Here is a 16551-nt window from a genome sequence, read left to right as displayed (position 1 = left end):
CGAATTGTGAACAGTAATTTCATCTAAAGGCAGACATATTACAATGAGTCAACTTTGGATTTAACCATTGATGGTGAGGGAAAATAACAAGTTGTCATTCAAAGTGGCGCTAATCATGTGGCTGACAGATGAGTAAGTATGCGTAAGCTATTCGTCCATAGTCTTGAGTCCCTTAACGATTCACGTTAAACTTGTTTAACTTAGACTCAACATACGTAATTTTTCCGGGTGTTGAGTACTAATTCTATGACTATATGTCTGCTTCATCTTCTTAAATGCACTTGTGATACTGTTTTAATACTCTATAGTTGTTGAGCTAAGAGAAATAGCGGGTTGTGGAGAGAAATGCTACCGACAACACCAACGCTATTTGTGGTCTCCGCTGCCAAGAGATTCAATCCATGAGATCTGGAACCGATAGCCGGCTTATGCTCTGGCCCTCGCATCCACTCTTGCTGCCATGGTTGTCAGATCTCTACGTTGATTGCTTGGCAACCTTCTTGGGAAGAGTAAACGCAACCCTCTGAGGAGCGTTAGCAGTCTTCGATTATGAGTGGATTTAAGATTGCCCCTGGATCGAGGTCATGCATCAGAGGTCTCTTATACGAGGCATCGTCGTTCATCTTGAGCGTAACATCAGCACGTGGTCTACCTAGATATCGACTTATATGATGGACGATCGCATCTGATACGAAATAGTTTGTCTGTTGCACGCTTCCACAGAATAACCGTTGTCATAAAGACTCGTTATTGGTACTATAGCATTATTAAAGTATTACAAGCCCAATAATAGCCATTTCTTTATACCCTCACATCATCCTCTTCCTCAAACTTGTACGAGGCAAACTTCCTCGCGGGAATGCCTCTTTCGAACATGATATCCAACTCTTCGTAGGTTCGGCCCTTAGTCTCCGGCTGCATTAAAGAAAACTGTTAGCAAGCTGTACTTGAAAAGGGGCAAGTTATTAGAAGCTGTACTCACCATTCTGAAAATGGTCCAGATTAGCGAAAAGACAGAAATGCCGCCGTATAAGAACTCAATCTTGGCTCCAGCGCCAGCAGCACCAGGGTTGAGCAAGTAGGGTCCAATAACGGAAGTAACCAATCCAGTAAGGGCGTCGATCATGGTGGCGATGGCAATGGTCTTTGATCGGAGTTTCGTCGATGGAGTCTCGCAGACGACGACATAAGTCAGGGGACCGAGGGTTGCCTGCCAGACGAACTGGAGAATGATGAGCAGAGTAGCCTGAGCCCATCGGTACGAAAAGTTGGTTGTGTAATCGTGGGCGAAAGTCAGGAGAGCGACGATGAAGAGAATAGTAACCATGAAGCTAAGACCGAATATATAGGCAGGACGTCGACCGAGATAGATGAGAGGAATAGCCGAAAGACAGGTGCCGATGAACCCGACTCCGTTGAGACCAACTCCCATGTCGAATGCCTGGACGTTGTTGAGACCGATCTGTTCGAAGAAGTATGTTGCGAAGCCGACGGGGTTACCGCTGAAGTTCTGGATGACAAACAACAAGATGCAAATCTCCATACGGCGACGGTTGTGTCCCTTCCAGCAATCAGCGTAGGTGGTACCGACCTCCATCTCTCGCTCGAGGAGATCGGTCTTGACCATCATGGCAAGGGTTTCCTTGATGTTGATGCCCGAGTTCTTTTGAACAAGCTTCGAGAGAGACTTCTCAGCCTTCTCCATGTTGTTCTGGCGAACCAGCCACCAAGGGGACTCAGGTGCAAAAGGGAGGCCGGCAAGCAAGACGACGGGCCAGATCCACTGGATAGCAAAGGGGATCTTGTATGCCCACTGGTCGGGTCGGTTGATGAAGCCACGGGTTACACCGGTCTGGATGAACTGGCCCATGACGTAGCAGAGGTTGATGTAACCAGTGAGGAAACCACGGAGACTGAGAGGAAGGACCTCAGAAGCGTATGTCGTGGCAATAACACAGTAGCCTCCCCAAACAATACCGCTGAGGTACTGACTAGCCGTCAAGACACCAATGGTGTTGGCGAAGAATTGCATAAAGGTCAGGATGGCCGTCAGGACGAGGCAGACGGCAAATGTCTTCTTACGACCAAACCTCTCCATAGGGAACGAAACAAGGTATGCTCCCACAATCTGACCGACCAAGCTGCCCATGCCCATGGCGACCTGCCATCTGGCGGGAATCTGGAACCCTCCGTGATCCGGGCCGTAGTCCACACCAAAGTGCGTCTGGAAAGCGGGCAGCGCGAAGAAGTTGCCGCTGATCTCAATGTCGTAGGCGCGCATGATGATGCTCAGCGAGATGAACATGGACCAGAAGGCGCCTTTGCGGTAGAGCTTGAAGGCCTCCCAGGAGCCGAGTCGATGCTCCTGGGCTGTGCCGTTGTTGGCCATGGCCTCGCTGATGCTGGCCATCTTGCCAGTCTCCCCCGCATTGGTGAGCTCATGCTCGATGTTGCTGGCGACATTTTCGAGCGCCGTGGAATGGGCCTCCTTCTCCATGATGGGCAGACGTGTTGATGGATCTTTGACACTTATGAGTTAACAGGAGAAGAAGAGGCAGCTTATTAGGAAAAAGGCCCTTGAACCGAAAGGCACTTTTGAAGGACAAACCGAAAAGACCCTGCTCTTCACCACCAGATCAGCGTTGCATGCATCGTATTTATATGTCTTGTATAGTCCGAGTTCACAAATAGTCATCCCCGGACTAATAAGGTCAAGTTGCGGGGCTCCGCAAGATCAACTTAGTGCAATCCTGGTTCTGGGGAAGCGACACGAGCCGCATGGAGATGGACGAGCGGCGATATTTTTGCCGAGGCCGGCTTTGTTATTGGCAGTTGGGAAAACAAGTACAGTAACATCGAGATGAGATGAGGTGAGATCCGTCGGAAGTTTACGACATGGTTCAATTCAATGTCACAATGACTACATGACATGTTGCCTGTACTGGTGTGGGCTGCTTTCAAGTCTCAACCAACTTACCTACTGACAGCGTATTAGCTAGTTGCAAGGGCTTCAACTCCCGTCGGGTTGGCAGTAGATCAGCCTTCGGGTAAATTCATTCTATAGTATCACGAGTTTCGCCAGTGCCTTTTTTACCAAACTATTGGAATTTTTACCATATAACAGCTGGTAAACTTTGGCAAACATCGAAAGACTCCAGGTCGATGTTTCGGACGAAAACCCGGGATGCGGCATCTAGTGGCGCTCGATCTAGGCCACACCTCTCCCGGACCAATATCCGGCTCAATATCCGGGAGGAAAAGCAGCTAGATCGACCAATCAGCCAGGGCCCTAGTCGTGGTGAAGGCCAAGGAAGCCAAGAGTCCACCCGAACAATGCTCCCGCACCTAAACCCCACAACGAACAGCTGACTCTTTTTTTTTTGCTCCGGCTGCCGGCTATCGTGGTCGGGGAATTGCGAGCTTGGGGGGTTCTCAGCTGTCTTTATTGGTGATGAGTTGGTTTTCCGGCTTGGCATTTAGCAACGGTTCATAGACTCATGAGCCGTGGGGGGTTATGCGGAGTAGAGCTGTTGCTGAAACATCTCCGCAGCTGCGAACTGAACCTGGAAGCTGCATACATGTCAAGTCATGTCATGTTCATTCGCTTCACGACTCACTCATAGCATAGACGAAGCTTGATTCGCAACATCAGTTTTACAAGATGTCTTCAGAACACAGACTTCATTATACCACTCCCTCAACTACATTCCCTACCTCGCTCCCTCTTGGCAATGGCCGTTTCGCCGCCTCCGTGCTCTCTTCTCCCGCAAAGGAATCCTTCATCTTGAACGAAGTCTCTTTCTGGTCTGGGAAAGAGGAAAAGGCGGGTGAAGGACTAGCAGAGCGACCCACAGATCCCAAAGCCGAGCTGAGAGAAACACAAAAATGCTATCTCAATGGCGATTACGCTCAAGGAAAGAAGCGAGCGGAGAAGTATCTTGAAAGCAAAAAGAACAATTTTGGAACCAACCTTGGTGTTGGGACGCTTGACATTGCCGTCAATGGCCAGGGAAGCATTGATCAAGTTCATGGCTTCGAGAGAGAATTACGATTAGACGAAGCCGTAGCGGAGACAAGATATACTATAAATGGTCGCCAGTTTAAGAGGAGGTCCTTTCTCAGTCATCCGAACCAAGTGCTCGTGGTGCGATTTGATGGTGATGATCTAAGTGGACTGGAAGTTGTGGTTGGCGTGCAGGGCGAGAACGAAGCATTTACATCCAAGATTACTGATGATGGAAAGCTCGAGTTCAACGCCCAAGCCCTCGAGTCAGTCCACAGCGATGGAACATGTGGTGTCAAGGGCTACGGTATTGTCGCGACAACTGTCGATGAAGGAAAAGTCGAGCACCAAGATGCCAAGCTTGTCATTTCAGCGAAGAAGAGCATCACAATATTGGTAACCTTCAATACCGACTACAGCGAGCCGAATGATGAATGGAGAAAGAGAACTCCTCAACAGATGGAAGCGGCTCTGAAGCTCTCTGTAGCTGATCTTCTCAAAGCACATCTGGAAGACTATCAGCCTCTATACAATCGGATGAGCATCTCTTTGGGATCCAAATCCAGTACAACCGCCGACATTCCTACAGACCAGCGTCGAAAGAGCTTTGAGTCTTCTGGATATGCCGATCCCAGCATGTTTGCACTCTACTTTCACTATGCCCGCTACCTTACCATTGCTGGTACCCGTCATGATTCACCCTTGCCGCTCCATCTTCAAGGCTTATGGAATGATGGCGAGGCCTGCAAAATGGGCTGGAGCTGTGACTACCATCTCGACATCAACACGCAGATGAACTACTTTGCGATTCTCAACGGCGGTTTCTCCGATCTCATGCAGCCTCTGGTCAACTATCTGATAAGACTTGCTGCGAGCGGCCAACACGCTGCACGGGTTTGTTATGGCTGCGAAGGCTGGGTCGCTCACGTCTTCAGCAACGTATGGGGTTTTGCAGATCCCGGCTGGGAGGTTTCGTACGGCCTTAACGTGACGGGAGGCCTTTGGATGGCAAACCATCTAGTCGAGATGTTTGAGTATTCTCTAGATGAAGCTTTCATGGCCAACGATGCATGGCCGGTGTTGGCGGGTGCAAGCAAGTTTTTCCTTGACTACATGGTTGAAGATCCAAAGACGGGCAGGCTTCTCACAGGTCCGTCTGTAAGCCCAGAGAACAGCTTCTTCGTTGTCAACGAGAACGGTGAAAAGGAAGAGCACTATGCAGGTTTGGCCCCGACTCTTGATGTCGTCTTAGTCCGCGATCTCTTGGCATTCTGCGAGTATGCTGCGACAAGATTCAACACTGACAAGTTCAACTGGGAGGACGATATCCGGAGATATCGAGAGGCACAGGCGAAGCTGCCCCCATTCCAGATTGGCAAGAATGGTCAACTTCAAGAGTGGCTGCATGACTTTGAAGAAGCTCAGCCCTACCACCGACATCTCTCCCACACTATGGCCCTCTGCCGGTCAGCGCTAATCTCCGCTCGGCACCAGCCTGATCTTGCAGAAGCAGCGCGAGTGACGCTGGAGCGAAGGCAAGGCAGAGACGATCTCGAGGATATTGAGTTTACGGCGGCTCTCTTTGCCCTCAATTACGCACGATTGGGAGACGCAGAGAAAGCTGTTGCCCAGATTGGTCACTTGGTGGGCGAGCTGAGTTTCGATAACCTGCTCAGCTACAGCAAGCCGGGCGTGGCAGGGGCTGAGAAGAACATTTTCGTGATTGATGGTAATTTTGGAGGCGCGGCGGCTATTTCTGAAATGTTGATTCGATCCATCATTCCTCGTCTGGGAGGTCCGGTTGAGGTAGATTTGCTTCCGGCTTTACCCGCGGCCTGGTCTGAAGGAACGGTGGACGGCATGCGAATTAGAGGGGGTTTGGTGGCTCATTTCGAATGGCATGGTGGTAAGCTGGACGGCGTGACTTTCAAGGCCTCTGCAGCATCGTCGTTGATTGTGTATTATGATGAGTATCGATTTGAGGCAACGTATCAACCTGGAGACATTATTAAGCTGGGACCGTCGCTGCAACTGCAGAACTAGGTGAGAAGGGTTAGAAGGGTAAAGCACTATGGTCCAAAGCTGGCAATAAATAGAGAAAATGCATGATGAAATAAGTGGCCGAGCTATTAGTATCATATATCATTTGATGTTATTAAATCGACAATGATTGGAGATGAAAGTTGAAAGTCCGTGTCTTGTTCGGCTCAACTCAAACCCCCGGCTCTCTTGTTCCGGCCCGAGCCCGGACTTGTTTACCCAATTCATTATACGGAGGGCGATACGACGTGCTATAGGGTATAGTCCACTATAGATCGAGCGCTAATGGCGCTATACTGCGAAGTCTATCCCTGTTGGGGTGCAGGGCAGGAATAAAGGATTCAGATGCGTGGTGATAGCGTGCTGGACTAGGATGCGAGAGTAAGATACAGTTGGCCTAAATGGCAATAAGGTTATATGCGCCATCCGTCAGGATAGTTTCTTATCCAATAAATGAGCGGGAAATTGATATGTCTTGTGTCTATTGTACCGTGTAATACACTTAGTTATAGAGGCAACTTGCTCCGTGTTGAGAGTTACTGTATCCGAGGTCTAGGTTCCTCTATTTGCCGCTGACTTTTTCTACTATAAACGGCCCGGCAGATATCGGAATTCGCAAGTTCGACTCATGTCTGTGCGAAGTCCGCAATAATTGTCTTCCAAAGTCCGAAACTCTTGTCTCAAGCACGGAAAGAGTTGTACCAACGGGCTTTCACAATCATCACATCATTGAACCTTTTCACAACCATGGAGCCACATAGTCAGGCGGTGGCGCTAAATTCCATGGAGCTGAATCAAGCATGGCAGATTCAAACTCTAAAATTACCCATGCATTGACACTTGATCGCTTCTGTCGTTGATTGATCCTCTCTTCCCGCCATCGTGAAAAATAATTCCGCCCTCAACCTTTCTTCTCTACTGCTTCTCTGCTGCTTCTCTCTCTGTTCCACACATTCTTCCATTTCCATTCTTCGCCCTTGATTAATAATCATCACGAATCATCAACATTACCTAATGCCTCCATCTCTGCCGTGCCTTTGTTAGTTGGTTCAAAGAGGCAATCAATGCTCTTGTCGGCCAAAGTCATGAAAACTGCACGATACGCCACCTCTCGACAAAAGGCCTGCCAACAATGCTCAGTCGCCAAGGCACGATGTGACCGCAAGGAGAGATGCTGCTCGAGATGTGCTCAGCGCGGCCTTGCCTGTCTTTATCCGCATTCCACTTCCACCTCTGCTCCCTCGTCAACCACATCCATCACATCTTCATCCTCAGCATCAAAACCACAACCACAGACACAACCACAGACTCAACCTCATATTCACACTGCATCTCACCTCCCCGTCTTCGTCGACAGCAGCGATCCCAGCCCTATTCCCAGCTTCTCCCGCGCTTCTGGCGGTGCTCTTCCCAGCCCTGAGCGCGACGAACTGTCACCACCAGGCGTAACCCAAGACCCAGCGACGCCGTCGGTTCACCCTGGCTTCGCGGATCACAGCCCCATCAGCTTCTCAGCGCCGGCTGGCACGAGGGCGGAGTGGCCGGTCGCGCAGTCGCTCGATAGCCCAGCCTCGGTCCCGGAGTTTTTCGACTTTTCCAACCTCGATCTCATCTGCCCCATCGCCCCGGAGGAAATCAGCAACCGATGGCTCAACGCGTACATCCCGATTCCTGGCCAGAGTGTCAAAAACTACCCGCCCACTGTGGCGGCCTTTATCTACCGGCTGCTAAAGTCGTACACCGGCATGGCCGTGCATGGCCGCGGGTTTCCGCCGTTTGTGCACACAGCCCAGCTCACGGCCCAGGGGCCCAACCCGCAGCTGTCGTCTTGTCTGAGCATTATCCGGATATGTGACAAGCCACTGCCGGGCAGCGAGAATGTCACTGCCGAGATAATGCAGAGGGAGATGAACAATCTCTTTGAACAGCGTGATACGTATGACCATCTGGCGCTGCTTAGTGCATTCCAGGCCTACCTCATGTACACCATGGTCCTCTTCTTCAGGCTTAGTCAAGGCCTCAGCCCTTTTCTGCGCCAAGCAATGATGAATTTACAAGAGTTGGCGTGCGTCACAGCTCGGCAGGGGCTCATGTGCGTGGCAGAGCAGCAGCGCACGCGCCCCAAGTGGGAAAGCTGGATCATTGCCGAAGCTTCACGGCGAACACTCTTCACCATGTACCTCTTTGACAGTGTCCTCTCGTCTGAAGACGGATTGCCGACGTTTCTCGGGATAGAGCTGGAAGGGTTGCCGGCAGTATCGAGCAAAACTCTGTGGTTCGCTCAGACACGACGCGACTGGGAAAAGGGGTACAACATATATCTTACCGCATGGGACGAGGGCATGCTCCGCATCAATGAACTGTGGCCGATCCCTGAAAGCCTAGAGGAATCGGTGGTTGCAAGGAGGCGCCAGAGAGTTGACAGTTGGCTGGAGGATCTAGACGAATTTGGCACCATGCTCTACGCAGTCACAAGCTGCACGCATGGAGGGTGAATTGACATACTGCAGCACAATTTGCCCATGGCTCTAATTTAATGATAATCTATACACAACCTGCCCCTATTATTCACTGCCATTAAGCCCAATTTCATCATTGCACTATGGAATAAACTCTAAGAATGCTCAAGAGCCTCTAACGCTTCTTCAAGTGTAATGACCTTGAGGTTCATTTTCGGCATGAGATAATCCAAATACACAGCGGCAAATTGCTCATGTTGGGATACTGGCATTTCCAACACGTTATCCTTAATCACGATGATCTTGTAATCCAAATCAAACAGTCGATAGACGGTGCTCATGACGACTCCGGAGAGACTAAGACCGGACTGGTACAGAAACAAAGTTAGCTATGTCAATATTATATCAAAGACAACTACTCGACGTTGATGTGACTTACAATGACAACAGTGTCGATATCGTTCTTCTTGAGAATGTCTTCCAGCTCATTCCCTGCACCACCATACCATCGTATCTTCTGAAGGACAACATCCTTTTCATCCACGTTCATGTACTCAGGTACTTTGACGCCAGGATTATGTTCATCAAAAGTAGTGAACCCATTCACAAGCTTGGTAAAAGGGGCTTCTGCTGGAAGCTCGGCCTGAGAAGGGCTGGTGAAGTACAGAGTCGTGAAGATGTTTGGGGGTCGGGGAACTTGCTTATGCACCGCATCGACCCAACGAGTGCAGTTGGCCACGAATTTGGTTCCTTCGGGCGTGCGCTTGGCAATGTCGAACAGGATGTTCATGAAATCAAGGTTCAGCACGGCATATCGCTTGCCGAAGCTCAGGGGGGAGGAGCCGTTGGTGTTCGTAGACGACATTTTTGCTGCATGGGCGAATGGAAGTGTGCTTTGAAGCAAGCGGAATTGGGAATATGAGCAATCATCCTGTTTTATTTTGGGTCTCTCCTGTTGATGTTGCTGAAACTGGGCTTTGTCAGTTGATTCTGGAGAGATCGTGCATCAGCTCCGGAAATATCCGGACATTGTATTGTTGAATGTCATTAAGTCCTGTTCCAATATGGATGGCAGGTGGGATGTGATTGGATGCTTCGAGACAGTGTTTTGGCTCAACTCCGGAATGCTCCACGCTCAACTCCGACATTCCAATCCTCAGCTCCGAGACCTGTGTGGCATTTGCCCCTGCAAAAGGGTATATAGAACGATTGAATTCTTTGGTCAATCCGAATATGGCATCGTCTTTTGATAAACCACAATAAGATACAAATAAGAATTGAATAAAATGTCATCGAAACCTGATAATGAACAAGATGTTGAAAATGCTTCACCCACGATAACGCCTCCCTCGACTCCAGAGGCAAACGAGCCTTACAGCATATTCGACAGTCGACAAAGAGCTTTCATCGTGATAATAGTCTCCACAGCAGCAACATGTAAGTGAATCGCTCAGATCCTACTAGAACTTATACCGTTAGATCTACATGTTTACTAATAGCTTCCCTGCTGTAGTTTCTGGATTCGCGTCCAACATTTACTTCCCGGCCCTCCCAACTATCGCAAAGGACCTCAATGTCTCTGTCGAACTCGTCAACCTCACAGTTACTTCATACCTCATCTTCCAGGGAATTGCTCCCAGTCTGTGGGGTCCCGTGTCTGATGTCAAAGGACGCCGAGTCGCATACTGCTGTACCTTTCTCGTCTTCGTCGGTGCATGTATCGGCCTTGCTGAGACCAAGAACTATGCCACTTTGATTGTCCTTCGATGTCTCCAGAGCACAGGAAGTGCGAGCACAATTGCCATTGGCTCTGGTGTCATTGGAGATATCACCACTCGAGCCAACCGCGGAAGTCTCATGGGAATCTTTCAAGCCGGTCTGCTCGTTCCCGTTGCCATTGGTCCAGTCATTGGAGGTGCTATTGCCGGATCATTGGGGTGGAAGGCCATATTTTGGTTTTTGACAGCATATGGCGGCGGTTTCCTGTTATTCCTCATTGTCTTTCTGCCGGAAACTCTTCGATCCATTGTCGCAAACGGCAGCCGAACTCCATCATCGCTCATTGGAAAATACCCTCTTACCGTATACCAAAGACTCTCAAAGATTGAATGGAATCGGGAGGCATCGACTGCAGCGCCAGATGCGAAGAAACGCATCGATATTTTCGGTCCGTTCCGAATTCTCATCAGCAAGCACGCAACTCCCATCATTGTCTTCCTGTCGATATACTATGCTGTCTGGCAGATGAGCATTACTGCCATGTCGACTCTCTTTGAGCAAAAGTACAACTTGAAGGAGACGCAAATCGGTCTGACATTCATTGCCAACGGAGTGGGCTCCATGGTAGGAACCCTTATCACGGGCAAAATCCTCGACAAGGACTACAAAAAGGTCAAGGCCGCCTATGACGCTCAAGTAGCTCAGACGGATCTTGAAAATGGCACCGAACTTACTCGCTCTGCTACTCAATCCGAAGAGGATTTCCCTATTGAAAAGGCTCGCCTGCGTCTAATCCCCGTCTTTTCCATCATCCAATGCCTGTCGATCCTTTTGTTCGGCTGGACAATCAATTATCCTCATCGCGTCCCCATTGCTATTCCCATTATATCTACATTCATCACTGGCTGGACTGCCGTCTCGACGCAATCCACCATCATGACATACCTCGTCGACATCTTTTCGGACCGCAGCGCCGCGGCCAGCGCCAGTTTGAACCTCGCGAGATGTCTCTTTGCTGCCGGCGGCACCAGTCTTGTGATGCCAATGGTGAATGGCATTGGCGTCGGATTGGCGTTTACTATTTGCGCCATTGTGCAGTTCGTTGCGCTTTTAGGACCGGCCATTCAATGGAGATTTGCTGCTGGTTGGCGGAAGCAGGCCCGGATGCAGAAGAAGTAAGCATCCGCTTGTGTGAAGAGCTGGAGTAACTGCCACTGCAGCTCTGCACATAACATTAAAAGCATCGTGTGGATTGTAAAAGTGTATTATAGACAATTAGGCGCTTCGACCTCGAGGGAAGCCTGATAGCACTAGCATATTATATAGAATGCGCATTAGATTGAGAACCATAATAATAATACTGATAGAGTACGGAACTTATAGACCATATCAATCGCCTTCATAAATCGAAAGGGAGTCAAAATCTACACTATTTGAGAGCAAGGTTAACAGATAAAATGTCTAATATTATTTCTTTATACATGTCTAAGAAATTCTCATTATTCGTAATCTAGTCGTTATGGCCCGTAGCCACTCCCCAAAAGTACGTTGCCCACGCTCCCAACAAGAGGATTATTGTAGCAGCGAAGCAAGACATGCTCAACTTCTTCTGGAACTCTCGGTTTGATCCCTCCTCGAAATCCTCTTTGAGGGCATTGATCTTTTCACCCCTGATGATCCTCTGCTTTCGTGTCCACTGTAGCCTGCCCATTGTAGGGTTGAAAAAGCTGAGGCCAACTATTATCGCGCCGACGACGACAGAGCCCGCTGCAAGGACGACGTAGAGGATAATGACCCGGTTATAGCTGTCGTTGTCATGGTCTTGAATGACACCCGCCACGATGCCGATGATGATTGTCATGCTGTTGTTGATAGCAATCTTGATAGCATAACCAGAGCCGAAAACTTCCTGGTACCACATGCTGGTGCGGATGCTGTCAATGATGACCGTGGGGCCGAGTGAAGCCGCAAACGCATAGATGCCGAAACTGGCTGCGGTACCTCCAATAGTAGGACCAAAGGCGGCAAGACACATGGAAAGCAGCATACCAAGACCGCAGACCAGCATAATGGTGTTCCGCTGACCTAGTATATCGATGAAAACGCCCAGGAGAGGCACCAAGAAGAATCCGAGGTACTGGGACATGGCTGAATACCAACCTGCAGTGACGGCTGAAATGTTGAAACGCTTCTGGGCGAATTCGGTCGCATTGGAGGAGAAGACGCTGGCAACGGATGTCTGGAAGAGAGAAAACAAGGCCACGAGCCAGAACGGCCAAGGGAGTCGCAACATCTTGGTGATCTCAAATTTCTTGTTCTTCTCTGTCAATCTCTCGCCGGTTGCCGGATCGTTTGTACCGGCGTATCGTCGCTCACAGTAGTTTGTGAAGATGTAGAAACCGACAGTCACCACATTCGTAAAGAGGTTAATGAAGACGGCACACCAATACACCCAGCTGAAATTTCCCGTGTTCTTGGCGATGACGTTGGCAGATGCCTGGCCAACGAAACTGCCGATTTTGCCAAGGCCCAGCTCGAAGCCAAGGGTTGAGGCAAATCCGTTGGAGGGAGCGAACCATGATGAGAAGACTTTGTACTGCGCGCACTGGGTAGCGACATCGCCAAGTGCCTGGACGACGCTGCCAAAGATCATGAATTTGAAATTGCGGACTTGGGTGGCCGCCGCAATGAGAATGGCTCCGACGCTGTAGACGGCGTTGCCCCAAAGCATAGCTCCTGGTGGTTGATGACTGTTAGTTTACAACGGTTACAGAAGCATGACTGGTGTTATACGTACTTGCACCACCAATTCGGTCTGTGACGACGCCGCTGACAAGGATCAGAGCTGTCTTGATGAAGTTTTCACTCGCATCCAAGGTTGCATATTGGGCGTTGTTGATGTGCAGCTCCTATGAATGTGTTAAAGATGATCGCCTGTTAGGTACAAAGCAAGAGAGCCAACCTTTTTCAGAGTGCTTTTCATGGCTCCCGTCACTCCGCTGCTCCAGTGAGATCCAAATCCAACCAAACTGACGAGTATGACAGACAGAATCTTCATGCTCCACGGGATGTTGGTCGTCCGCTGTCGATCAGACGCAGAGTCCGACTCATCACCAACCGGCACACCGACAACATCGGCGGGATGCTTTTCCTCGTCACTCATGATGCGCAACACTCTTCCCCTTGCAGAGGTCACAAAGAGTATGATCTGATTGAAGTGACTAGAGCGAGTAAATTACAACGGGCGGACGCTGGAGCAGCACCACGGATGGGCGACACTTGGGGCTTTAAGAAGGGAATGCATGCTGGCAGGGATCTTATCTGATTGATTGATATGGAGACTGATTGATAAAGTGTGTGATGGCCACGGTGGATCGGGGGGCCACATGGCCATCGATTTGTGCCCGTTTAGTTGACCGTGTTCGGACCTTTAGCCGGTTCTAATCACCTCGTGCGTAAGCTATATGGATCTTAAACTTGCTCTCCGAGCAATTCCCACTTGGAAGAAACCCGAGAGGAGGTGCTGTGTCCACGATGCCAAGACAATTCAACCAGGGAGATGCATGACAAGCGCTGACTAGCCAGTAGAAAATTTTCAACAAGTGCGGAGAGTCGATTGTGGTTCATGATTTGTTGGACAGCCAGCATCCAGAGTCGCATCTATAATTAGACATGCATACATAGAGACGAACGGGTTATGGTTATCAGGGAAGGGCTCTTGACTCTTGGCGTCCATCATGCTGAAGATGGCATAAGCGGACATTAGGATGCCTTGCCAATTGCCTTCATGTTGCCTTTCATGGAAATTCTCATGGCGAAGCTGCCCCTACGATTGGCCAACGCAAGACTCGGAGCTACTCGTACCTTATACTGGGTATATGAGCACTAGTATAAGGGCCATTTTTCTTGCAAAAATGACTCGAGAAATGGGACTGAGGGGGTCCATGTTGAACCAGTGCCGATTATCCAGTGTCATTCGATAATGCCTCATATTCTGCTTTAGTGGTCTAGAGGGGCTCTCCGTTACGTATTCGCCCAGGTCCTTCGTACAAAAGAAAAACGTGCCTGTTTTCGAGGTGGATTCTGTCTCGTTATCCGCCGGGCAAACTGAGTGATCCGAGCGACTCCAGACCCGCTTGTCAAACCAAGAAGCATGGCTGCATTAGCACGGAAATAACCGTAGAACATGCATGATATGGTTAAACTGTTCGTTCAAGAGCATCGGAAGGCTGTCTGAAGCTGTATATCAGGCCTATGGCGCTCAAAGCTTTGCTCACAGAGATTGCCCGAGAATTTGTCCCAAGGATGGAAACCGGGTAGTTGAGAGTAGCGTCGCATTGTGTTGCCGAACTGAACCGCTCATATTGAAACTTTTGACAGCCTAATCATTCTGTCCCAGTTTCATAAGGAATGACCTTCTGATCGATCAATTGCATCTTTGTCGAGTTGTGTCGAGGTTGCCACGTTACCGCACATACTCTACCGATGACTTGGGCCAGGCGTTGTGGTGCCAAAAATATGCGCGCAGAGGAAATTTTGGCTTTGAGTTGACTCAAAATTTTCAAAGCACCGTAATGGAGTGAATCAAGCCAGAATAAGTCAAGATGAACAAAAGGAAAAGAAGAAAGCAGTATTTGAGCAGATCTTTGAGAGCAATGCCAAAAGTCACAGAGCAGTGAAGAGTGAAGAGCTCTGAAAGTTCAAGTGCAGGGATCGCCCCACCATGAGTGCGATAATCGATAAGATAAGCCACTGCAGCTCTTTTGGAAAAAAAAATTTCCCTAGCAAAGCAGCTTCATTCATCCCATTGATGGCATTGGCCGGAAGATTTGCGACAAAATGTCCGCCTCAATTGCGTCGCCCGAGCCGGCAATTTCAAAATCCGAAAAGAAGCACAAGAAGGACAAGGTGTCCAAGTCAGAAAAGAAGAGAGATAGGGAAGAGGATGCCCTAACCGACAGAACCCGCAAGCACAAGAAGTCCAAGAGCGCATCCGTCGAGGAGAACCAGGACGAAGAGGTCGAGGCTTCACAACTGCTGGACGACGATGCCGAAGTAACGCACAAGAAGAAGAAGAAGGAGCACAAGAAGAAGCACAAGGAAGAGGAGCACGATGCCGAGGATGCTGGCGAAGAGAAGCCCAAGAAGAAGAAAAAGTCCAAGAAGCATGCCGACGAGGAAGCCGAGAATGATGACGCTCCTGAGGCTGCCGATGCCGATGCTAGTGTCATGGATGTCGAACAACCCACCCAGCAGACATCCTCTGAAATCTACCAACCTCCCGATATCCCTGCCAACCCTCAGTATCCATTCTACAGCCAGACTGTTTCTCTTTACGAGCCCATATACCCCATCGGCTGGTCGCAACCAGTAACGAACAGCGAGTACCAACACCTACAGCACCTCAAGAACAAATACGTTCCGTCCTTGAGGGGTGTGTTGATGAACTACAAGAACGTCGCTCTGGGCGAGAACCCCGGCCGCAAAGGCGCCGCCGCTTCAGACGACGACCCGACCACCCTAAAGTCAGTCAACGAGTTCGCAGTTGGCTTTGGCTGGATCACCGCTGAGGTCGATCTGTTTGTCCCCAGCCGTGGTGCGTGGATGGAAGGCAGCATCAACCTTCAGACTGAGGGCCACATCGGTGTCGTCTGCTTTGGTCAATTCAACGCCTCTATCGAGGCTCGACGCCTACCATCTGCCTGGAAGTGGGTTTCTAACGAGGACCCTGAGGCCTATGGTATGGAGGAGACTGCATCCGTGATTACTGCGGACGATCACGGAGTTGTGCGCCAGATCCACAGCACGGGATTCTGGGTTGACGGAGATGGAAAGAAGGTTAAGGGCAAGATTCGTTTCCGCATTCGCAACTTCGATGTCGGTGTCAGCGGCGAGACGAGCTACCTCAGTTTGGAGGGAACCATGCTGGACCGGGAGGCGGAAAAGGCACTTGTCAAGGAAGAGGCCGCAACGGCAGCTTTGAGAAAAGGAACCAAGGGGGCTCGCAAGATCCAGAGAAGAAGAGCTCCAGAGTTTGCCATGACTCGTTTCATGGATGAGGCGGAGCAACCAGCCGAGGCACAACCTGCAGAGGCAGAGGCAGCTACAGCATAAAAGGGAGAAAAGAGAATTTTGGCATCACTAACAGGACATCGAGTGGTAGAGGGAGGCCATCAGCCGGGGGAAACATGCTTTCGGAGTTTACTATAATACCCTCTTTGGATGGGGGCTTGTCACAATATTTATGAGCGTTGTACATTTGAGAATTGAGTCAACTATTTCATTGCATTGCTAAGCATGGGCTGTGTCTGTCGTTGGGCTGTGACAACC

General features: G+C 49.8%; 5 protein-coding genes across 5 annotated transcripts; 3 read left to right on the top strand and 2 right to left on the bottom strand.

The window, feature by feature from the left end:
• Positions 1 to 801: 801 nt before the first annotated feature.
• On the bottom strand, positions 802 to 2389 carry M431DRAFT_85880 (hypothetical protein; the record flags this gene model as incomplete). Its single annotated transcript, XM_024923612.1, has 2 exons — positions 802 to 915; positions 983 to 2389. 2 exons carry the CDS (start codon positions 2387 to 2389, stop codon positions 802 to 804), a joined length of 1521 nt encoding a protein of 506 aa, XP_024774210.1.
• Positions 2390 to 3455: 1066 nt separating this feature from the next.
• M431DRAFT_507955 (glycoside hydrolase family 95 protein) lies at positions 3456 to 6179 on the top strand. Its single transcript, XM_024919043.1, has one exon. It carries the CDS (start codon positions 3662 to 3664, stop codon positions 6044 to 6046), a length of 2385 nt encoding a protein of 794 aa, XP_024774209.1. The 5' UTR covers positions 3456 to 3661; the 3' UTR covers positions 6047 to 6179.
• A 757-nt stretch (positions 6180 to 6936) lies between these two features.
• Positions 6937 to 11595, top strand: M431DRAFT_519849 (hypothetical protein). Its single transcript, XM_024920405.1, has 6 exons — positions 6937 to 7286; positions 7608 to 8534; positions 9154 to 9158; positions 9817 to 9939; positions 10016 to 10942; positions 10979 to 11595. Exons 1-6 carry the CDS (start codon positions 7108 to 7110, stop codon positions 11398 to 11400), a joined length of 2583 nt encoding a protein of 860 aa, XP_024774208.1. The 5' UTR covers positions 6937 to 7107; the 3' UTR covers positions 11401 to 11595.
• Positions 11596 to 11687: 92 nt separating this feature from the next.
• M431DRAFT_115214 (hypothetical protein) lies at positions 11688 to 13658 on the bottom strand. The gene is made up of 3 exons (XM_024911927.1): positions 13184 to 13658; positions 13019 to 13130; positions 11688 to 12957 (listed from the first exon to the last, which is right to left on the bottom strand). The coding sequence occupies exons 1-3, from the start codon at positions 13382 to 13384 to the stop codon at positions 11732 to 11734; spliced, it is 1539 nt and encodes a 512-aa protein (XP_024774207.1). The 5' UTR covers positions 13385 to 13658; the 3' UTR covers positions 11688 to 11731.
• A 1792-nt stretch (positions 13659 to 15450) lies between these two features.
• M431DRAFT_85240 (hypothetical protein) lies at positions 15451 to 16335 on the top strand (the record flags this gene model as incomplete). Its single annotated transcript, XM_024923531.1, has 1 exon — positions 15451 to 16335. The coding sequence occupies one exon, from the start codon at positions 15451 to 15453 to the stop codon at positions 16333 to 16335; it is 885 nt and encodes a 294-aa protein (XP_024774206.1).
• Between the last annotated feature and the right edge of the window lie 216 nt (positions 16336 to 16551).

The sequence above is a fragment of the Trichoderma harzianum genome (assembly GCF_003025095.1).
Source record: "Trichoderma harzianum CBS 226.95 unplaced genomic scaffold M431scaffold_6, whole genome shotgun sequence".
Lineage (NCBI taxonomy): Eukaryota > Fungi > Ascomycota > Sordariomycetes > Hypocreales > Hypocreaceae > Trichoderma > Trichoderma harzianum.
Note: the sequence above shows the minus strand (reverse complement) of the source record. Positions and strands in the feature narration are given on the sequence as shown.